The sequence below is a fragment of the Sinocyclocheilus grahami genome, unplaced genomic scaffold (assembly GCF_001515645.1).
Source record: "Sinocyclocheilus grahami isolate Dianchi unplaced genomic scaffold, SAMN03320097.WGS_v1.1 scaffold85.1, whole genome shotgun sequence".
NCBI lineage: Eukaryota > Metazoa > Chordata > Actinopteri > Cypriniformes > Cyprinidae > Sinocyclocheilus > Sinocyclocheilus grahami.
In genome coordinates, this window is record NW_015505264.1 from 1,400,374 (window position 1) to 1,424,904 (window position 24,531).

General features: G+C 37.0%; 1 protein-coding gene across 8 annotated transcripts in view; it reads right to left on the bottom strand.

Annotated features, from left to right (window-relative positions):
* The window catches only part of LOC107586714 (high affinity cAMP-specific 3',5'-cyclic phosphodiesterase 7A-like), a 45,041-nt gene that overhangs the window by 18,225 nt on the left and 2,285 nt on the right, over positions 1-24,531 (bottom strand). The window contains exon 1 of one of the 8 annotated variants that reach the window (XM_016274191.1): positions 13,075-13,193. The exons of 6 other annotated variants lie outside the window; for them this stretch is intronic. Coding sequence is in view for 1 of the 2 variants with exons in the window: in XM_016274188.1 (XP_016129674.1) it covers positions 7,920-7,979 (60 nt within the window). In the remaining variant the exon portion in view is untranslated. Of the gene's footprint in view, positions 1-7,919; positions 8,006-13,074; positions 13,194-24,531 lie in introns of those variants that run through there. One more of the 8 variants, XM_016274188.1, reaches the window with a different exon arrangement.

The following is a 24,531-nucleotide window of genomic DNA, read 5'->3' on the forward strand; positions in this document are numbered from 1 at the left end:
TACTGTGTTTCCATGTGTCCTGGCGCAACGAGACAAAACCAATAAAACCCATTACAAACGAGGCATTTGTTGCATCCAGTGGGGACATAATTACTGATTATAATGACTTATACTGTCTTTTTACACTTTGTGTTGTGTATTGCGCCGCGTAAACATAAAACCATGTCTGCATTTGTGATCGGAGAAATGATGACAGCACGAAGTTAACGTATTTCCTCAGCAACCAGCACTGATCAGCTCCAGGCATGGCGAAGCGGATATCGTCCTCTTTTGGAAGGCCAAACAAAGTAGTTTCGCTTTCACAATGAAACACACAGCGTCTTCACGACATGGCGGCGGCAACACTACAGCGAGAAGAAAAGTTACGCCTTCTTTCTTTGCGTGAACATTTGGGTGGTGTTATGCAAATCTTCCCAACACAGTGACATAGACATGTGGGGGCGTGTTAGAACAAGGTGTTTTAGGAGGGAGTGGACAAGTCTGAACTTTTATAAAGAATATCTCTTTGGATTTGAGACTTTAGTCTTTGCAACATTACAGATCTTCTTTATGCACCAAGAGCTTGTAACACTCCAAAGAGAAAAGAAAAATTTAAATCGCATCATATGAACCCTTTAATGTGGCTGGAGGCCAGTCTGCAGTTTGAAAACAAGGCTTGCAGACAGGCCTTAACTGATGGCAGTGCTTTGTGTTAAGTTAATAACCAGTGGAACAGATAAACTGTAAAACTGCTAAGTGAATATACAGGCTACAAAAAATACTGCACCTTGCAGTAACCCTCATATGACGTTTTGACATCCCCTATCTTTAATATCTACCATCAAGCCGGTGAAAAATTAGACTCGAGTCATCTGCTATTGCCGCGACAGTATTTTAGTATCAGCAAACTCAGTGTTTACACACATTACTTGGTGTTTTTGCGTGTGAGTAATTTCTACCAGGGGGCTGAGCGGGGCATGACAAACCACCCATCCGTGCCCATATGGGCTCAGCACACGAGCGGCATCAGCGCAGCCGGACACGGAGCGGGAACGGAGGAGTTGAATTTCTTGGAGAGACCATCGCCACTATGCGCCAGCGAGGCATGACGGTCTGTGCTGTTTTGCTGACTTTCAGTGAGGTGGCTAGAGGCCCAAACAAAAAAATCATTTTAAATAATAAAAAGAAAAGGGGGAGTTCAGCAGAAATGATAAAAAAAAAATATATTTCCAGTAGGCTGATTTTACATTTATAGCAAAACAGTTCTCTGAATTCAGCTCACAACAGACAAAAACAAACATCAGTCTTCACTCAGCCTTTCATGGCAACTTTCATCCACAACAAACGGCAAATTATTTTTTGAGAGCAGTTTAATGACTAGTTTAAAAAAAACATTAAAATGATGCTGGTATTCTGTTATCATTATTATTTTAAAAGTACACCAGCATTAATAAATAATGACAAATAATAAACAATGAAAACTGGGTAATTATATAAAATAAATTAAAAGCTAATAATATATTTATAAATATTTAACCAAACATTAAACTGTGTGCATTAAAGGGTTAAAGACCTTTACTTACAGTATTAACTAGTATTAACTAGAACGGTGTCAAAAATATTAATAATATTCTGGTGTACATATTGCACCTTACAATGTACCTCAGTCTAGATTTTGGGGCAAAAATATATACACTAAAGTATTTATTTTTTGACAATTAACTGGGAAGAAGCATAAATATACCTCAATCTAGATTTGTATGCCTCTGTAAGGAGTTTTAAAGTGTTAAAAAGATACAAGGTCAAGACCAACATGGGTGGATGCATATTATTCAAGACTTACTGTAACTAATTAGGGATGCACCGAATGTTCGGCAACCGAAAATAGCAAAATAAAAGCTCTTTCGTGTTCTGCCGAATAAGCGAAAAGACAGAATAAATTGTACCGAACAATGAAATGAAGCGATCAAATAGCAACCAGCGCAGAGTGAGAGGCACGCACTCTTTATAATGCAACAAACATGTCAGCCGTGTGGAAGCATTTAAAACTGTCCGAGAAAGACGCAAAAATCATTACAAGCACCGACAGCGAGAGACTGTTTAGTACTGCATCGCATGTCTTCTATGAAAAGAGGAAGGGGTGATTGTTGCTGGTATGATGAACAATTAAATACACTGCAGAACGTTATGTTTTCATGCTCGAATTGCATGTATTCTGATAGCGCTGTACAAACTCGCGGCGCTATCTGCTTGTTAACCAGGGTTCAAAGTCCAAAGTGTTAGACCAGTGTTACTCGTCAGTTGCTCAGTCACATTTTTATGAATTTTTACAAGGCATGCGACAATGCGATACGTACAACGTATTCGTAATGAGACACATTTATAAATCTGCTGTTGTCAACAAAAAGAAGCACTGAGGTCTTCCTGTGCATTTCTGCCAAAATAAAAGTTGAGAAAAAGCAAGAGCTCGTTCAAAAGGCAAAACGGAAATCAGTGTTGGAACAGTGTTACTCGTCAGTTGCTCAGTCACATTTTTATGAATTTTTACAAGGCATGTGACAATGCGATACGTACAACGTATTCGTAATGAGACACATTTATAAATCTGCTGTTGTCAACAAAAAGAAGCACTGAGGTCTTCCTGTGCATTTCTGCCAAAATAAAAGTTGAGAAAAAGCAAGAACTCTATCAACATTCATAAATGTTAGTATTGTAATTTTACTGTTGTTCTGTAAAATAAAATAAAAAGACAATAATAATGATAATAATCATTACAACAGCTCTGTTAATACATTTCTTATAACATTCACACATAGCATTCAAATATTTTCGAATGTTTTAAGAGAAGTCTCTTCTCAGCAAGGCTGCTTTTAATTGTACAGTTAAAAATACATGCCTGATTCAAGAAGGGGGTCTTGATGGCCAAAAAATATTATTTTACCAACTTATTAATTTTAAATTGTGGTATTAAGTTAAATTTGTTGCAGACACTGCTAGAATCTTAAAAATGTTCAGTGTTAAATATTTTTAAATTGTTGTTTTGTAATTGATTTTTTCTTTGAAAAGCAAGACAAAACAGTAAAAAGAACATTTTGGCTATTTAATTTATCCAATGGTGAAAAAAAATTGGCAAAAATATATGGGGGGGAAAAAACTTGAAAAACCTTCATTTCGTGCGGTATTCGGTGCATTGTTTCATTTTGTTCGGTTTCGGCCAATAATTTTCATTTCGGTGCATCCCTATAACTAATTGAAACTTAACTACACAAACTGAAAGTTTTGACTCATTACTTAGCCTAGTCAGCTAGCCAAAGCCAAACCCAGACTAACTTTTGCATCCAATACAATGGAAAAATAGTAAAAATGTGTTAAATGGAGCAGAGATTACTAGACTTTTAAAGTATAGATTAAAAAAATGTGTTTAAAAAATGTATTAGCCAAAATATTGAATAATCCAATGCACTACCAACCGGATTATGTTCGGTCTCATTTATAATTGGTCAAAAGTTTCTTAGTTGTCTAAACACTGTTGCATCCATCTGACACAAGACTCTCCATAGCCTCAGGTGAACCTGAAACTCAAACCCATCCAGCTAGTTTGTTTAACAATTCATTATTTTGTGTCATTCATTGATGTTCCTTAAATACCTCATTGAGACATCATATTCAACTAAACTATTTAGACGATCAACATCTCGCGTCTCAAAAATGCATGTAGTCATGCCTACTTCACCATGATAGCAGGCTTTTGCAATGTAAATGAATGGCTTCATCTAATTATAATAAAACACAGCACATGCTTATGACTGGACAAGCAGTCAAAAAAATAAGATGTGAGAACATCTATCTACAATGACATAAAAGCAAAGCATTCCATATATTATCTCTAGAATGAATCCTGGGTGTGTTAACTCGGTTTACAAGATGGGCCATTGTGATACGTTTGGTTTCACAATGCGGACAAACAACTGCTGTCACCATTTACGTAGTTTTAATATTATGTAGCTGTCAAATGTTTGGCATATGCCATTTTTAGGGGAGCTCCATCTACACTTTCAGCATTGTTTGTCTCACCGTCACTGTAAAGATTTGTAATGGACCGTATTAGTTATCAGACATTTTTTAATTTATTGGTATTAGCTGATAATAGATATGTAATTTAATAAATATCAATATAATTAGATAATCATAAATAAATGTAATGAATTAAACATTTAGGCTTATTTTATAAATCAACTTTATAGTATTGACTTTCTTATGAATTTCTGGTGAAACATCAGACTTATTTCTGGTGATGTATGGCATATTTCTCCAATTATTTAAGGCTGTTTAAACCCCACTCCTTTTTTATATCAACTGCAACCTCTCATTCATTTTGGAGTGCAACACCAACATCTCAAAATCCAATCAACAACCAATGGATACAATTTCTCAATAACCCCTTTAAACTCAAATGTACATCAAAATACAGAAAAGAGGATCTGTTGCAACTTCCATTTAATCGTGACTTTAATCAAATTACTCAAGGAGAATCCCAAATCCTCAAAGTTCAATCCCAAAGCCTACCTGCAGTGCACCAACTTCAGGAACAGCTCCATTGGGAAAACCTGATGTTCAAGGGATAGTTCACCCAAAAATGAAAATTCTGTCATGAATTACTCGCACTCATGTCGTTCCAAACTTGTAAGACCTTGAACACAAATTAAGATATTTTTGATGCATTCCCGAGAGCTCTCTGACCCTCCCATAGACAGCAAGGGTCCTTACACGATCAAGGCTCAGAAACGTAGCAAGGAGATCGTTAAAATTATCCATGTGACATCAGTGGTTCAACCGTAATTTTACAAAGCTACGAGAATACTTTTTGTGCGCAAAGAAAACAAAAATAACGACTTTATTCAACAATTCGTCTCCTCCGCGTCAGTCTATAGCGCCATTTTGGAGAGTATCACATACATCAATAATGTATGCTGTTCTGTGCCAGCAGCACCGTACGTGGATACGCTGTTTACGCTTTGATCTGAACTTAAACAACATATCCACGTACATATGTTGTTTACGTATGTGATACTCTCCAAAATAGTGTGCCTTGCTAAGAGGAACTATGATAACCAAGACAAGTTTAGTGATTCCCATTCCTTGGAAGTTTTCATACAACCTTCATGCCACCGACTCCACATGATTACCACCGTTTAACAACTCTATATGTCCAAATGCTGATTAAATTATGTATTTCTTGCTACAGCAAACGTAAGGACTGCTTTGATGGTGGTAAAAGGCACGATTACCACCTTTTATGAAGCTCTTGAGGAATTTTAGCAATGCTTTGAGGGGTCTATTTGAACAGGTTAGCAGGCCTAAAAGCCAATTATTGACACAGCGTTTGGATGCGAAACAAGTTAAGGGCTTGTGTGAAGAGGGATGGAGTCCAATCAATTCACCAAGGGACTTCACAGTAACACGCCACAACCACAGCGGACTCCATTCCACACCACCGTCTCCCGCAGGAGGTTCGACTGAGGCCTTCAAACAGGAGAAAACAGCATCACCACTTCCTTTAAACTAATCCAGGAAAAGGCAGTGGGAACATTATTCAGCACTTTGTTCCTCTTTGTCTACCGCATGGACTGCCTGAAAAAAACAACATTTCAAGATTAACTTTTTCATTTATTTGAATAATCATTGGGACCAGAACAGCATTGGAGAATGTCTATAAATTGAGACATAACTACATGAGACTTAACTGCAAAAACTGAAAGAGGTTGAAATTCATACTTAGGCTAGTCAGCCGGCCATAGCCAAAGCCAGCCAAGATTTGCAACAGAATATAAAATGGAAAATAATTTTAAATATGGTAACATATGAAACAAAGCAGAAAGAACTAGACTTTTCGTTAAAAAGTATCAATCAAATTAGTCAAAATAATGAATAATCCAATGCACAATGGATAGGAGATCTGCTGCTATTTTCCATTTGCATATTATCAGCTACATTTCCTTCCAAAGTTGCGAATTTAACTTCTGCGCAAAATTAGAATATTGCATAAAACAGTTAACATGTTATTTTCCCCCGACCCTGTTCGCTTGGAAGAAGGTTCTTCCGGGTAAATATAAAGTTAGCGTATGCGCATGTTCAGGTGTTAGCGCGTGGGTGCAGGAAGAGGAGTGGGAGAGGAACTGTGTTGTTGATGTGAGATTACCGGTGTGGTTGTGAATGTCGTGCTTATTTGAGTAACAAAGACATCTTCAAATAAATCACTGTTTCCAATCCATGTGTTCAAGGATAAAATCGTCACTTCCTGGAAAACTGGCCCAAAGTATCAATGCTAAAATGGAAGTTGCTGCAATCAGGAAAGCAAGTGTGTTTTTTTCCTACATAACAAATGACTTGTACCTCAGAGTGTGCAGATGAAGTGCAATAACAAACGCTGTCATATTATCTTGCATTCGGACAATTTGAGGTTTGGGTGCGCAAACGTGCGAAACATGGAAGATTTTACCAAATCTTTTTGATGACAGACTTTGGCTCAGGCATTTTAAAATAACAAAACAAAAGATTTCAAACTAACATTTGAGGTTGGCACCAATAGCCTCGTGGGCAGCGTGGCGACATATAGCGCCGTTGCGCTTTGGGTGTCCCAAGTTCGAGTCCCGGCTAGTGGACCTTTCCCGACCACCACCACCACCTTTCTCTCTTTCTTTCACTTTGCTTCCTGTCTACATACTGTCCTATCCTAATAAAGGCAAGAAATGCCCAAAAATAACTTTTAAAAATTAAATAAATAAATAAAAAAACCATTTGAGATGGTGTGCGATGAGATCGGTTCGCTGGTTAATTCCATTATCCAATCTCATGATCTGTTGAGGCAAAGTCTCAAAAGACTTTTTTGGAGTACATCAAGGAATTTATTTGTTAAGTGTGTTTCTATTGTAATGTATTGGCATGTCTTCTTATCGGTTAAAAAAACTAAACTTTTTTTGACTGAAGCACATACTTTTTTATGCACATTTTTTTAGAATTTATCAAGTTTTGAATTTTTCTTTGAGGGAGGGGTGGGGGGTTGGATCTTATTTTAAATGATTCATCATGAGTTTAATTTATTTTTTTAACAAAATAAATCAATCAACAATTAATGGATAAAACTGAGCCCCCATCCTACAGTTTTTTTCTTTTTCAATAAAAATCTGTTAAATTTGAACAACAATACAGGAAAAAAGATCTGTCGCAACATCCGTTTCATGCCGAATTTAATCAAATTACTCAAGTAATCATTTTATCCCAAAGCCAAAGCAACAAACCACAATCTTGCATTCAGGTCTGCCTCCATCCACTCAAAAACCGACGTGCAAAACCACATTTTTTTATTTTTTCCGATGATCCGTTTGATTAAGATATCATAATACAGAAGAAAAGATCTGTTGGTACTTTGGATTCATTGCAAAGTTAAAGTTTATTACTTTAATAAATCTATTTCACAAAATGTATATTGTCTCTTCTGTGTTTATATCTGAAAAAAAAATGCATTTTACCATATCAGAACTAAACCATAAAGCTTTTGATTAGTCCACACCAGATGTTCACAAAGATGAAAGCAAGTGTAAGACGTTTTACAACTCAAATACTGAATATAACCGAATGGAAAATTCAGTCACTCTTCCAAGGTGACTGCTATGGTTTGAGCCATGGCGAGCAGGTCTGTATGCGGTTCGGTGGGGTTTCCTCGCTGACTCATAATCTCTACTTGATTAGCAAGCCCCACGCGAGCAACTTTCAAAGTGAAGTTATCTGTAAGTCACGATCTGTATCTGATCTTGATCCACACGACAAAGCGTTTGGCCTATTAACAGAGTTAGTTTTCTCTCCAAAACATACGGAGAACAGTTGTTAAGGGTTATCGCGTAATAAACGCCGAGCCAACTAGGAATTCCACCGAAACCTACCTTAGAAAAAATCCATCTGACAAGAATCGTGATTATAGACCAAATCAGAGCTATTCCCATTGGACCTTGTGAAAACTGTGGATCATAGTCTCTGTGTCAGTTTGTGTGCAGGTGTTACAGTGTATGTCAGTATGTGGGTGTATGGATTTGCGTACGTGTGTTTGCTTGTGTGCGCAACTGTAGATGGCCGGAGACCAGCTCAAGGCCCAGACAGAATGCGTGCTGAGCTTAGTGCAGCTGTCTTAGTTGTACACACAAACGCACACACACTTAAAGCTGCCTGTGTTAGCCCTAAATGTCTCTCTCTCTTTCTCTCTCTCAAACACACTCACACACAGCCACCTAGCAACAGCCAACCAGACCAGCAGTGCCACTGACGCACATGGTGGGAGGGGCTGGCAGGAGGAGAGCATGTTAGAGTCTCCTTATCAGCAGTGCAGAGAGCAGACTGTATGCTTTATTTTCTAAATAAAACACGGTCAGCTTCTCTGCCGCCTTGTAATCAAAGATGTGTGCTTGCTATCATGGAGTATATTTATATTTAATTTGCGGTTTTGTGACCTCAAGGACTCACTTCTCATAAGAATCTGGTTCAAGGGTCTATTTGGAGAAAGATTTATTTTTTTACTTGTTTTTTAACATTCAGTCAAACTATATATATATATATATATATATATATATATATATATACTGTATATATTCATTCTACACATTACAGAAAATAAATTATAATTAGATAATTTATATAAACTACATAAAATCATTCTAGAATTATTCTAAATAATAATAATAATAATAAGATAATAAGTTAATAAGAATAAGATAATAATAATAAATAAATAAATAAATAAATAATAATAATATATATATATATAACATTGTGCAAAACTAAAATCTGGTTACATATTGTATAAGCTATTAGTGTATAAGCTAAATATCATTAAGAATATTTTCTAATACTTGATCATATTTACCACTATGACCATGCAAACTTGCAGTTTTTACACAATATTAAGTAGCAGTCCATCAAATAACAGGCTGCATTATTCTGCGCACATTTATTGTTGCATTAATTTAATTAACTGTAATGGTTAAGATTAGCATTAAATCATAACTTTAACATATCTTCATGGTTTAATAAGAATAATTCATCAGTGCACATTATTCTAAAGAAAATGTAGGTTCTCACAATTTTTCATCAAAATATACTAACATGCTCCAACTCTAAAATGATTTTTCGGGTCTTTTTTTCAACCCCTTGCCTCCAAAAAAGAAAAAAAGAAAACATTTGCAAAATCAATTTTTTGCACAATATTCACATTACACAAATAAAATGTTGCAAACACCATTTCATTTTTGGACTTTAATAATGAATAGCGAAGTTTCCAACAGAATGAAGTGAATCTATTGTTGAGCAAGAATCTACAATGAAAGCCAAAAGCATAATGATTTATGCTTTCAGCTTTTAAGTGTGGCTTGGACTCATTTTAGGAACAGGTGTAACACAAGCTCCCTCTCTCAGACCAAAGTTGGCCTCTCTTTGCAGTGACATCACCGCATCTATCTACGGAGAAACATTTCCATAAATAGCAGAACGGCAAGTTGGATGAGCCGAACCCCCGCAACCACAGTCACAGAAAACAGACTTTCTCGCAACTCAAAGACACTAACGGCCCCGTTTCGAAGAAGCGAGCCACATTCGAACCTGCCAATAGCATGTGTGGAATGAGCGCCACAATCACAGATCATTCCTATTTAAACATCTTCGCTTACAGTTCGGGAAAACCCCACCGCTGCGTCCAAAACCCAACATCCTCTCTGCTTTGAATGTTTCTCCCAGTACAGACTCACTGGCACTCATGTAAATGTGAGATCAATGACACGGTAGTTGCGCGCTGGGTCACATGTCTAATAAAAAGCACAGCTGACGATCTGCGTATTTGCATTCGAGAGCCTAACGGCTGAGAGAGGGGCCATCGCAGCTGTGGATTCCTGAGTCAAACACAGGAAGTGTAATGATGGAGAGCATGACGTGGTCCTCATGAGGCTCCTGTTCCTGACCCCATGCTCTCGGCTCTCAGGCCCGGGTCCAAACAAAAATCCCTGACAGCATGTCATGAGGGGAGTCAGGGGTGTAAACTCGGCCTCAATTCGTCAATGTAATACAGCCTGTTCGGACAGAAAAAAACCCATTCGACATTTCTGAGTGATCTGTTTGAGGTCTGCCAACATGAAGTCTGATTACAGTTGTTACAGATCAGGGTTTGGACTAAAAAACAGAATCAGCTCTTATCAGCACCACATTTACAACCTTGCAGTCTGAGATGCTTTTTGATTGGCCAACTTGTGAATCTCAGAGCGAATCTCAAAGTACTGCCTGAGTCACTTTTTTATAAAAAAAAAAAGGAGAAAACAAAGAAAAAAGACAAAGAAATAATATATTGCATTAAAAAATAGGCTTGTTTTTAGGATTAATAGATTTTTGGTTTTTAGGTTAATGTTTTACATTATTGTCACGACATTTGAGGACAGTACATTCTAAACAATTCACTTTACTGAAAATAGTACAATATTTGCAGCTGATACAATTATTTTTTATGCATATATAAATATTTGATTTATACTTTAGTCAATCTCAACATGAATGCATGTAATTCTATATAATTTTTTACATTTCATTTTTATGTAACCAATGACAAAAAAGAAATTGATATCAATACAAAATCACTATTACCTCCAACCATTATACTGAGAAACATCATGATTCGTGACTTATAATTACACAAATTACAATGTGTTCAATTGTCATGGACATAAATGCACGCATTAACAAATGTCCATTTTAATTATGCATGTGTGTCTTCTGCAAAATATTTTATGACTCAAACTGAATGAAATCCTCCTCATGTTTTGGCCATAAAGCCTTTCCAATTTTCCTAAAAGGAGTCCCTAAAAGTCTGCTTATTATGAAATCCTTTTTTTCTTGCTGATATATGTTTAAAAACCAAAAAACTGTGTTTTATTTCATATTGATCCAACTTGACTTAGTATGAATTGCAACAAAGGCCAGCACAATAAGGTCATCTCGGGTCGGGTGTGCCGCAGGGTTGCAGCATTCGATTCTCTAAGCACGTATCTGCATTTTTTTCTTGAAAGCGATAACGGTCAGTTTATAGTCAAGCTCAAACTTATTTCTTCCTCTTGTCTAATTGCAGGCGAGAGAAAAAAGGGAGTGGGTTCATGACAGAACAAGCAAACAAAAGAGGAAGCCAGACAGATTCCCATTAAACCTTATCCGACGCTGTGCTTCTAAACTCCCTCAGATTAAAGGAACAGGCCTCGGAGAGGGCTCATAAATTCAAAGCGTCCTCATGAGTTATAGCACCATGCTGTGAGATGCTGGATAACGGTAGTGCACATTCCTGTAAGTGCCAAGCCATAAACGCTGTTTTTACTGAGCAGGTTATGGAGTCGGTCAGGTCGCAATATAAACTAACTTATTAGTTAAGTACACCTGCGCTTTCTTTTCTTTCTTCATGTGGTTCCAAACCTTTATGACTTTCCTCCTGAAAGATGTTTTGGACCCAATGACATTGTGTAGACAAAAACAGCTGAAACATTGTTCAAGATATCTTCTTGTGTGCAACTTATTAGTTAAGTAGACTTGCACTATATTCCATTTCTTCAGATTGTTCCAAACCTGTATGAATTTCTTCATAAAAAAGTATTTTTTTGTTCATACAATGAGAATCAGTGGAGTCTAAAGTTGTTTGGGGCCCACTCATATTAGTTGTACTGACAGAAACAATTCTTCTTTCTTGTTCTGCTGAAGAAATAATGTCATAGAGGTTTGGAACAACATGAAGGTGAGTAAATGCTGACATTTTTGCATGAACTATTAAGCAATACCAGTAAACTGCATCAAACTTGCGGTTGCTCCTACAGTTAAACTTCTCAACACGTTGTGTAACAGAACTCAGCGTTCTCAGTGGCAGATCCGGTAGCCTTGCTGTGAGACGGCAGCACAATTTGCTGAAGGCCGTTTTGTAGTGCAACAAAGGATTAATGTCACAGGAAGTGAATCAGTGTTATATTGTGACATGACATTCAACGGTCACTTCATTGAGCCAACAATGGAGTCGACAAACCAAACAGAGCTCAACGCAAGGGATCGTTTTTGCAGAAATGCCACCCGAACATCCACCCAAATCAAATCAATATTTTTATAAAGTAATCAATTAATATCAACCTTAATGTTTAATCTTAATTCTATATATTTTAATGTAATTTAAATGTTTTATACAGATGTAAAAAAAAAAATTTAATTCAACTGATAAAATAAATCAAATTATATCTAGACAAAAAAAAAAATCACTACACATTTCTTGAGTAGCATCATGAATAGGAATTACACAAAAAAGTACAATGTGTTTAATGTGCAAAAATGCCACCCAAACAAAATATCTCAATGTAAGGGATATGACATCAGGATGGTTCAAGAAAAACTTTCAAGCGAGATACTGAATGCCTGTCAACTAGGGCGGAGATTTGCGTCATTTCCAAATGAACGCAAAACTTTAATGCACAAGATCCGCCATCCAGATGTGCCTCCATTCAAACGGCGTCTTTAAAACCTATTGAAAACAGAACAGAAAAAAAAACAGAAACTATAGACACAGAGCGAATGCAAACGCTACTGAAAGTTAATGTTAAATGTGAAAGGCCGCCATCCAGATGTGCCTCCATTCAAACGGCGTCTTTAAAACCTATTGACCTGAACAGCAAAAAACAGAAACTATAGACACAGAGCGAATGCAAACGCTACTGAAAGTTAATGTTAAATGTGAAAGCAGTCTTGGCAGTGCAAGGGTTACTCACACATTTACACACAACAGCAGCAAGTTGTGAAATACTGAAAACCGAACAGCTCCCTCCACATTCTTACCACATCCTGAAACTACGTCAGTCTAACACGGCACAAAAAAACCTTATCGCATGAGTGAAATAAACAAACTCCTTCAAAAAAAAAAAAAAAAATCTCCTCCTCGTCCTGTCTGCACCACCAAACACGGCTGATATGAGCTCCAAAAATGCAGTTCAAGCAAGCATGTCAGCCTTCCATCCACACACACACGCACACAATGATGTGATATACGTTTGGCTCTCCACTTGCAAACTAGCTGCCAACGGTGTCAGCGAGAGCCCACAGATATGGCGGACACACCGAAGGACCGCAATGCTTCACATGCCACTCGGGAACAGGCTGCTCTGCCTAAATGGCAAAAACATGCTGTCGAGCTGCTGATAAGTCAGTGACGCAGTAAAGTAATGCAGCACATGAATAAGTGTGTGAATCACAAGCACAGGCACATCAGACACACGGCAACTGCCTTAACCTGCTAGAAAGCACGGCATAATCTGGCATGTTATTGAGATTCTTGAAAACACATGTTGCAATTACTAAACACAATACAAGTAGAGTTTTTCATTCCCTGGTCTTTGTTATTTCAAGTGTGTTTGGGCCGTATGTATGTGTAATAGAGATCGACCGATATATCGATTTCCCGATATTTTCCCCGATATTTAAGCATTTTACCATAATCTTAAATAAAACTTCTCAGTTGAGAAATACAATAAAATACGATGTTTTGTTTGTTATATTCCAATATTCAAGAGAATATTATTCAGTGAATTAACATTATCCAGTGAATTATTCTGGACTCTGTAGCTATTAAAACAGCGTATAAACCTACTAAAACTGTAGTTTAAAATTAAGTTGATATGACTCCTGTCCTTTATTTATTTTCTCCATTTGAAAACATTAGACATTCTACATTTATTTTGCTTACTGTTAATATTAGTGTTGTTGCTGTTGATGCTTTTTATAAATAAAATGTTTTTTTATTGTTGTAATATGAAGATTAAATTTAACATGAAAGACTGCTAATTTTCAACACTTAAAAAAAAAAAGATGACTGAAAAGAGGAAAAACCAAAGTGAAGTGTGTTCTTACTTTCTTACTTCACTCAGTCATTTATTTACTTTATAACAGTAAATAAATATTGGTTCTGCATATCGGTTATCGGCCACATAAACGTGCAAATAATTGATATTGGTATCGGTTATAAAAAAATCAATATCTATCTATCACTAGTAAGTACTGCCGCTCCATGTAACACTTTAAAAAAAAAAAGATGACTGAAAAGAGGAAAAACCAAAGTGAAGTGTGTTCTTACTTCACCCAGTCATTTATTTACTTTATAACAGTAAATAAATATCGGTTCTGCATATCGGTTATCAAATAATTGGTATCGGTATCGGTTATAAAAAAAAATCAATATCGGTCGATCACTAGTATTCACACCAGGAAAGTCCGCTAGTTCACTTGCTTTGGTCCGGACCAAATACAATGTTGATTTTTTTTTTTACAAAAAGCATGTTTGAGAAAAACAAGTGTGGGAGAAGTTGAGAGGGGAAAAAGAGTGAAGAGAAGAATGACGATGGAGAGCGAGAGATCCTGACCATCTGTGATGTTGGCTGCAGCCCAAACCACTGCTCCCAGAGTCCAGGCACATGCTTAACTACCTCCCTCTGCAATGGTAGCCTAACAAACACAGCAGCGAGGGGCACCTACACACACGCACAAGCGTTGCAACAGTCACTTATGTTTTATGACTGCACAAACACAAAAATTCAGTGTTTACAAAGATAATTGCCCTGCCTCTACGAGCCTGCAACGTGTGTATAACCATCTAAAACACTACTGCTCCAACTCTGAAGCGCTGTTTGTGACATACAGCAATCTGTTGAATGGTGTGCTTTATAATTGATACATGGAGATGTTAAAGGGTTAGTTCACCCAAAAATTAAAATTACCCTGGGTTTTACTCACCCTCAAAGCATCCTAGGTGTATGTGACTTTCTTCTTTCAGATGAATCCAATCGGAGTTATATAAAAAAATTGTCCTGGCCCCTCCAAGCCTTTCAATGGGGGTAAGCAGGTGTTGGTTGTCAACAGTACATAGTATATAGTCAATGTCTCGTAAGTATTGCGATGTGGATGTCAACAGTAAGGTAACAGACGATTATCGGGGAAAAAAATGACAAATGATAAACCTAGTACGTTGCAAAAAATATTTTACATAGCCCCATAGTAACCATACAGGTCTTTTTGCATGCAAGAATGAAACAATTTAGTAGGAACGTTGGGAATCTAAAAGCTATTCCAATTTTGGAAATCAAAACTTCTCAGTTGAGAAATACAATAAAATACGATGTTTTGTTTGTTATATTCCAATATTCAAGAGAATATTATTCAGTGAATTAACATTATCCAGTGAATTATTCTGGACTCTGTAGCTATTAAAACAGCGTATAAACCTACTAAAACTGTAGTTTAAAATTAAGTTGATATGACTCCTGTCCTTTATTTATTTTCTCCATTTGAAAACATTAGACATTCTACATTTATTTTGCTTACTGTTAATATTAGTGTTGTTGCTGTTGATGCTTTTTATAAATAAAATGTTTTTTTATTGTTGTAATATGAAGATTAAATTTAACATGAAAGACTGCTAATTTTCAACACTTAAAAAAAAAAAGATGACTGAAAAGAGGAAAAACCAAAGTGAAGTGTGTTCTTACTTTCTTACTTCACTCAGTCATTTATTTACTTTATAACAGTAAATAAATATTGGTTCTGCATATCGGTTATCGGCCACATAAACGTGCAAATAATTGGTATTGGTATCGGTTATAAAAAAATCAATATCTATCTATCACTAGTAAGTACTGCCGCTCCATGTAACACTTTAAAAAAAAAAAGATGACTGAAAAGAGGAAAAACCAAAGTGAAGTGTGTTCTTACTTCACCCAGTCATTTATTTACTTTATAACAGTAAATAAATATCGGTTCTGCATATCGGTTATCAGGCACATAAACGTGCAAATAATTGGTATTGGTTATTAAAAAAAATCAATATCGGTCGATCACTAATGTGTAACGCTGCTAAAATCATAGACTGTGCCTGATATCGCAACACCTTAGTTTTTGGGAAGCCGTTCATTGGTTTACAAAAAGCATGTTTGAGAAAAACAAGTGTGGGAGAAGTTGAGAGGGGAAAAAGAGTGAAGAGAAGAATGACGATGGAGAGCGAGAGATCCTGACCATCTGTGATGTTGGCTGCAGCCCAAACCACTGCTCCCAGAGTCCAGGCACATGCTTAACTACCTCCCTCTGCAATGGTAGCCTAACAAACACAGCAGCGAGGGGCACCTACACACACGCACAAGCGTTGCAACAGTCACTTATGTTTTATGACTGCACAAACACAAAAATTCAGTGTTTACAAAGATAATTGCCCTGCCTCTACGAGCCTGCAACGTGTGTATAACCATCTAAAACACTACTGCTCCAACTCTGAAGCGCTGTTTGTGACATACAGCAATCTGTTGAATGGTGTGCTTTATAATTGATACATGGAGATGTTAAAGGGTTAGTTCACCCAAAAATTAAAATTACCCTGGGTTTTACTCACCCTCAAAGCATCCTAGGTGTATGTGACTTTCTTCTTTCAGATGAATCCAATCGGAGTTATATAAAAAAATTGTCCTGGCCCCTCCAAGCCTTTCAATGGGGGTAAGCAGGTGTTGGTTGTCAACAGTACATAGTATATAGTCAATGTCTCGTAAGTATTGCGATGTGGATGTCAACAGTAAGGTAACAGACGATTATCGGGGAAAAAAATGACAAATGATAAACCTAGTACGTTGCAAAAAATATTTTACATAGCCCCATAGTAACCATACAGGTCTTTTTGCATGCAAGAATGAAACAATTTAGTAGGAACGTTGGGAATCTAAAAGCTATTCCAATTTTGGAAATCACATTAGATGCGTAAGGTCAGGAATCTAATTACTTCTTATAAAATTTTATTTCGATTCTGCTTCTCAATTCCTGTATGTGCATTTATTGTGATTTCAAAAGATTCAACTGCAAGAAGACGAAATAGAACACGCTTCTGCACGCGCGCGCTCTTTTCTGTGCTGGGCGCGCACACACCAAGAGCACACACAAAAGCCGTCTCTTATATACGCAAACACTGGACTGTGCTGTCTTTCTTGCATTCTTACACACTCGAATGGACAAATACACACAGAATTATATCAAAATATCCCTTAAATACAATCGGTTATGTCTTAAGTGAATGCAAAGAGCTGAGAAAGAAAACAAGGGTGCATTGGATCCGTGCATTGACAGCAGCCGCTGCCGCCAGTCATTAATGTTAAATCAAAGAACAAAAGAAAAGAAAATCCCTCACTGATCTTGACTGAATCACTTTTGTAACCTCAGTTTATATTTTATTTGCCTATTGTTCGGCGCTGACTACTGTAATGGCAACGTGCATCTCTGTATGCGATTATTTTGGAGATGCTTTCTAATATAATTTATCCTTATTTAGGGTATAGGCCTATTCTATTTTGATCTGCAGTTTAATAAAAGTTAAACAGAAAAAAAAGACAAATAGTAGCACTGCATGTGTTTCTGAATATTTATTCAACAGACTGTATAATGATGAAAACAAACAAACATGAGTTATAATTAAAATACACAAATTCCTGCAGCCTATTTATACAGCACACATAGCGCCCTATTTTTACATTTATTTGAAACAGTGTATACAGTATAATTATGTTTAATTAAACTGAGATATAGCCAACCCTCTACATCGCGAGTAAATCACTCGCATATGCGACTAAATCTTCACTCTGGGCGACTAAATTATGTCTAATATTGGCCAATGGCTAATAAATTCTCAGATTTTACTCGCCAGTGTGTGAGTTGGATGCTGAGTATATGATTAGCACAGATATATTTTCACTCACAGAACACCCTGACTGAGCACTTCAGAGTTTCACTCGCCGTCAAGCGATCTGTGCTATTTATCATTTCATCTCAATGGATGCGCAGCGCACCTGTGTTTGTGTATTTGGCTTAACGTAAACTTGTGTGAAGGTGCACGACTCGCCGTCGCTTTCTCTCACACGCGCAAAGAGCGAGAGCGAGCGAGAGTCTTACATAACATGCAGAATTGATGCGCTACATGTAAACAATATACTTTGTTGTATTTTCCTGTAAAAATAACGGGAGTTCCTCTGGAAGTCTTCAGCTTTTAAGAACTGCCGGGTTTTCCTGTAGTAGGTGGAACTAATGCACAAACGAAAATCTCATTGGCTGGTGCTCACTAGGGCTGTGCGATTTGGGGGAAAATATCAAATTGCGATTTTTTTGACAGATATTGCGATTTGATTTGCGATTTTAAATTTGTAAAGTCAAGCATCAGCTCAATATTGTCAATAATGTGCAGCACAGTATGGGTATCATTACCCTGCTGAAAAAAACAATAGAAACCATCACAGAAATTCAACCATTACAAAATTCCTTTTTGTTTTGGGCATTATTCCAATAGGAATTACTGTTGTTCTATTGGTTGCCATCTGCCAGTTTACATCCCACCAATAGAATCCATCAAATAGACACCATTATAGTTCACATTAAAATCAAACAAATTCCCATTATAACCCTGAAATCCATTAAATTTGTTATAGTGTTTTGGGAGGGGTTATATTGTTTTTTTTTCTTCAGCAGGCAAGATTATAATGGTATAACTACTTTTACAGAATTAACTTACTGAATTTCACAGAAAATATTGGTTTATTTTTTATAAATAAAGAACTATTTATTAAGTCAATTATTAAAGTATTAAATTGATTTATTCATTTTAAGTATTTGGGATTTTAAGAGCAAGTGGAAAATGTGCTGAATGTTTCATTTCATCCAAGTGAAATTAGCAAGCAGTTAGACTGAATTTACATTCGTATTAAATGCGGAGCCAGGCGCGAGTTGACACAGGTTGCGCGCGTGCGTCAAGCCTCATCCATACTGCCAGATGCACTCATGGAGACTTGCGGTGTGGAGTCGGGTGCGAGTATAAATGAGCATAACGAGACAGGCTGCGTGAGTGCGGAAAGCATGAACGCCTCGTCCGTGATGCGGGATTCGCGCCGCGTGGGGCAGAGAGGAGCGAGTATGAGAAGCATTCACAGACACAGGCTGTGTGTGCGCTCTTCTGAATTGGGAATAGCCAACATGCATTATAAACTTTTCAAATTAATCTGTTGGGGAGATAAAATGTGTACGATAACGTTCACAAACTAACAAAAGCATCTAAGAACGTATCTTTTATTCTCCAGTACTGAAAACAGAACCGATAAGGGAGCTTTTGATATGCGCTGTGACGCAGCTCTTGCAAATTACCTTTTTTGTTCGTTGTCTGTCATTGCGAAGCTTAAGTTGCATACGGTTTTCTTTAGTTTTAATTTGCCTAACTATCGATCTGACCCAGTAGACGCCATAATCACACTCTGTCTCTCTCCCGTCCCGCGTTCCATTATTTTATTTTTGTTAATGGTGGGTGTTATACCAGCCAATGGAGATTCAATTGCCAAGGTGTCCGTAGAGGGTTGGATATAGCACTATAAATTCTTAATTCATTTGCGCAAACGGATGAAGACATTATAGGCTTATATCTCAGCTCGCCCCTCAACATGCACGCGTTCGGAGATTCGGCAGCCCAACACTTAATATTATATTGTGGCCGTTGTATTTTAATTCATAAAATTAAAATACAAAAATGAAATTTCAATTACCCTGCTTCTAAATAAATAAAGCAGTTATTTTTATTTTGTTAAAAACGGGCCAAAAGAGACCTCCAAATAGGCTACCAGAAAGAAAACGTTTTTAATCGCTGCATGATTTTAGTCATGTATGATAAATATCAAATAGCCTACGTTATTGCTTGACTACAATTTTAAAAACAACGCTACAATTGTTATAAATCAAGGAAATTAAACTTACCATCATGAAATGTGTCTACACACATGATAATGCCAAAAAGAAAGAGAAACACCGGAAATAGGCATATTTTATTCAAGACATTACTATGATATCAACTAGGGCTGCACGATAAATCGAAATGGAATCGAGATCGCGATTCGACAGAAGCTGTGATTGTCATGCGTATCTTTCAGTGAAGCACGGTTTTGTGATCAGCAGTAAATCTCCATCCAAAGGCCAGAGGGCGCTCTCGTGCTGAAACTCCAAATACGCCTCGCAGAAGAAACCCAGAAAATGCCTATCGCTGCAGCTGAATAAACAGAAGATTCAACGTGACTAATAAACACACGACTACGGCAATATACGGTTTATCTGAGTTCTTATTATTATAATGTTCATTAAAATAAAGTATATTTATAATGCAATGCCTTTATCACTGCTTAAATACTATGAAATATGTTGCATGCCTTATTCTGTGTAAGAAGCCACATCATCTCACAGAAGGATTTATTTCAAACACTCGACTGACGTTATGAAGTGAGTTTGGAGTAAAAATGTTATTAAATGTGGTATTTTCACATGCTTTCAGATGGAGCAGCATTTACTTCACAGAGCCGTAGTGAAAGCACGTGATTAGGGATGCACCGATATGAACATTTTGGCCGATACCGATAACCGATTATTCTTTATTGTTGAAAGCCGATAACCGATATGTTGGCCGATAAATCTATATCCAAATTGTTATATACTTTTTGAGAGCCTGATTACAAAAAGGTCTCATCATTAAAAGCCACATCCCAAACACTTCAACATAAGCAGCCTAGTTTGAACGGTGTACGTTTTAAAAATATTTTTACTCTCCCATTACCAAATTTAGTCATAAAAAAGTGTGGCCGATATATCGTGCATCCCTACACGTGATGATGATTTCCTGCTGATTACAGAACCGGCTTTACTAACAAAATGCTCATGACAATCGCACTCGATTAATCGTGCAGCCCTAATATCAACATGCATTTATCATTCTTACAATCACCGCCAGAATGTCCAACTTCACCATGATGAACTTACAATTGGGTTCTATTATTTTTCCACAACAGTTCTCCTCACAAAATTAAATTAATTTCAAACACAAATTTGATAAGAAAAAACTAAGAAAAGTAAAGCTAAACTTTAATGTGGCAATAATTAAGACCAAACTGAACCTGGTGTGTGTTTATGGTGCATGCCGGCAATGTTGTCTCGGCGAGGTGCAGGGTGTAGTGGAGGTGGGGCTTGGGTAGATGATATTATCGGATATCGTGAAATTTTTTAAGGCGGTTATTGATAAGATATTTTTTACATATCGCCCAGCCCTACTTCTACTACTACTGATAATAAATATTTATTATACATATAAAATATAATTATAACACTGTCTTTCAGATGAGCAGAGCTAAAATATTGATGACTCATTTTGCACTATACATTGCTATCCTATCAAATAAGCCAAACAGCCAATGACTAGAAATAGCAACTTGCACGGTTTATGAATGCGACATTACTAAAGCCAACATCAATGCAGGAAAGAACACTTGAGATTTTCAAGTAATTTAACAAAGTATGGAATCATTTAAACTGAATATACATATGACATGACTAGAAATGGTGGCCTTAACTTGGTGGAAATCTGGGCTACAAATCCAAGACCTGGCTGATCTCATCTTTACATAGCTAGTGGCTGCACTGCAAGCTGGGTCAGGAACAAGCTGGCGAATGTGACCAGTTTATTCGTCACTACAGAAATCCCAAATACACGGCCCTTCCATACGGAGGGAGCACAAAGGCCTGGACTTGTCAAGACCGAGGGCCAAGAAGAGCCACTCCGGGTCTATCCAACATTCCACCCACGGATGAAATTCCAGTGAAAATCCAGGCAGAGCTTTGGTGGATTTCAGAGCAAGCTCTCTGGGAGGCACTTAGTCAGGCATTGTGTTTTTAGAGAAGGCGGTTGTAGCTGCTGGGCTTTCATGCACGCAACATAACAGACAGAGATAAGGGACAAATGCTTTTTGCACAAAGCTTGCCAAAGCAATGCCATTAAGAGAGGCAAATAGGTCTCAATGCTACGGTGCAAAAAAGTGCAAAGCAAATCACAATTCTGAAAACAAAATAACAAATTACAAACGCAAATGCAAGTCTAAAAAACAAAATAACAATTCAGAAAGCACAACAAAAACAATTCAGAAAACATTATAACAAGTCAGAAAACACAATGACAAATTCGAAAAAAATAGCATGTCAGAAAACACAACGACAAATCCGAAAACAAATCAACAAGTCAGAAAACACGACGACAAATCAGACAAACCGGAAGAGGTAGGTATAGTTTGAGACAGCGCCATTGGTTTGGGATTACTCACCGCTGACTGGACGAAACATCTGTCAATCTCATGCACGCAACAGACAGAGATAAGGGACAAATGCTTTTTGCACAAAGCTTGCCAAAGCAATGCCATTAAGAGAGGCAAATAGGTCTCAATGCTACGGTGCAAAAAAGTGCAAAGCAAATCACAATTCTGAAAACAAAATAACAAATTACAAACGCAAATGCAAGTCTAAAAAACAAAATAACAATTCAGAAAGCACAACAAAAACAATTCAGAAAACATTATAACAAGTCAGAAAACACAATGACAAATTCGAAAAAAATAGCATGTCAGAAAACACAACGACAAATCCGAAAACAAATCAACAAGTCAGAAAACACGACGACAAATCAGACAAACCGGAAGAGGTAGGTATAGTTTGAGACAGCGCCATTGGTTTGGGATTACTCACCGCTGACTGGACGAAACATCTGTCAATCAACGTATACAAGAAGAACCAGCCGAAGAACAGCAGAGTCGTGGTAGAAAGTTCGGAGATGGTATTAAAGTAGCTCAGTTTAAATGTATTGTATGAATTGCCCTTACTATGGAATAAAAAAATACGGGGTGTTTATTTACATTTAATTAAAAGTGGCTGTAAAACATCAGCTCCAGTGGCGCAGATGGCTAAGCGCTTGCCCTTAGCTTTTTGACGCGATCGACCCAGGTTCGATCCCACCTTTTGCCGAACTTTTTTGGTCAATCATGTCAAAATGCCAAGGACTAGCACTTATCCATCTGCACCACTGGAGCTGATGGTTAACGGCCACTTTTAACTAAATAGACACTCCGTATTTTTTGATTGACAGATGTCTCATCCAGTCAGCGGTGAGTAATCCCAAACCAATGGCACTGTCTCAAACTATACCTACCTTTTCCGGTTTGTCTGATTTGTCGTTGTGTTTTCTGACTTGTTATAATGTTTTCTGAATTGTTGTTGTGCTTTCTGAATTATTTTGTTTTTTAGATTTGCGTTTGTAATTTGTTATTTTGTTTTCAGAATTGTGATTTGTTTTGCACTTCGCGGCCACCGTACAATGCATTCTGGGTCAAACTCCCAATGGACCTCAAAACTGTGTTAAAAACCAAGGGAAACAATTATTCTGCTGGCAGAACACCTGTAAGGATGGAGAGTAAGAAAATCTATGATACAATGCTAATGCGGTTATTGTTGTTCTTTATAACAATTCCAACCAATCAGCAATCACTAGTTTGACTAGAAAAGCAGTAGCCAAATACATTTGCATATGATTGACTTAAGAGATGCTGATAGCATCTGGTAGACTCAAACAACCAGGGGCAGTTGAGGCAATACACTCTGGACAGAAGGGTTATCTAATCTAACTCCCAATACAAGCGGTTGCTTGGTGACATGACCCTTATTATTGACTGACTACATCTTAAATTCTGGGCCTCGAAGCCCTGCAGGGCTTCTTTCACTAGCTAAGCATGTTATCTCTCACTGTGTGAGCTTGCTGCAAGACTAGTAAATGTATCATGTACTTTATCAAGTACAGTGAGTGACAATCCTTTGACCTGGAGATATGCGTTATCTCTCATTAAAGATTCAGTACGGGCCGATGATAGAATACAGTTAATCTTAAAAGCGTATGCACCGCCTTTATACTCGATATCTAGCACATGAAAGCATTATATTACTCAACGTGTAAGCAACTGTTTTACTGCTTCATTTGATATTTATTTTAAAAAGCATGCAACACTTTATATCTGTTTCAACATGGTTGAAAGAGATGCAATGCTACTTAACCCTTTCAAGCGTACTGTATCATATGTGAATTACTAAAGCCTATCAATTATGAACATGATCAAAACTTTGCTGAAAAACCTGTTGCACACACATCTACATTTTCTGAATTCATTTATTTTATTATAATTCTAAAAATATCCACCTTTAGGTCAGGTAACATATGTATTGTATCACTTAGATTTACTTGATCATCCATATTTTTTAGACAAATCATGTTAAAATGTATTTATGAAACATGATACAACAGGCTTTTCAGGAATGTTCTTCATTGCATCATCATTGTATTGCAAAGCAGTATATGTTTTGCCCCCACAATAAAAACTACTGAGTTTCAATCATAAAACTAGTGACAACAACTGATATGTGCATTATGTAAGCAGTCTGCTATATTGTCATAAAAATTAATTTATTTACATTACAAGCCACCAAAATTCTATCTTTTTCTCCATATCAATAACATCAGCACCAAACTGCATAATTTTGTTCAGTTTGGATCTCTGAGGTATTTTCCTTCACATGTGTGAGCTCCATATTCTCACT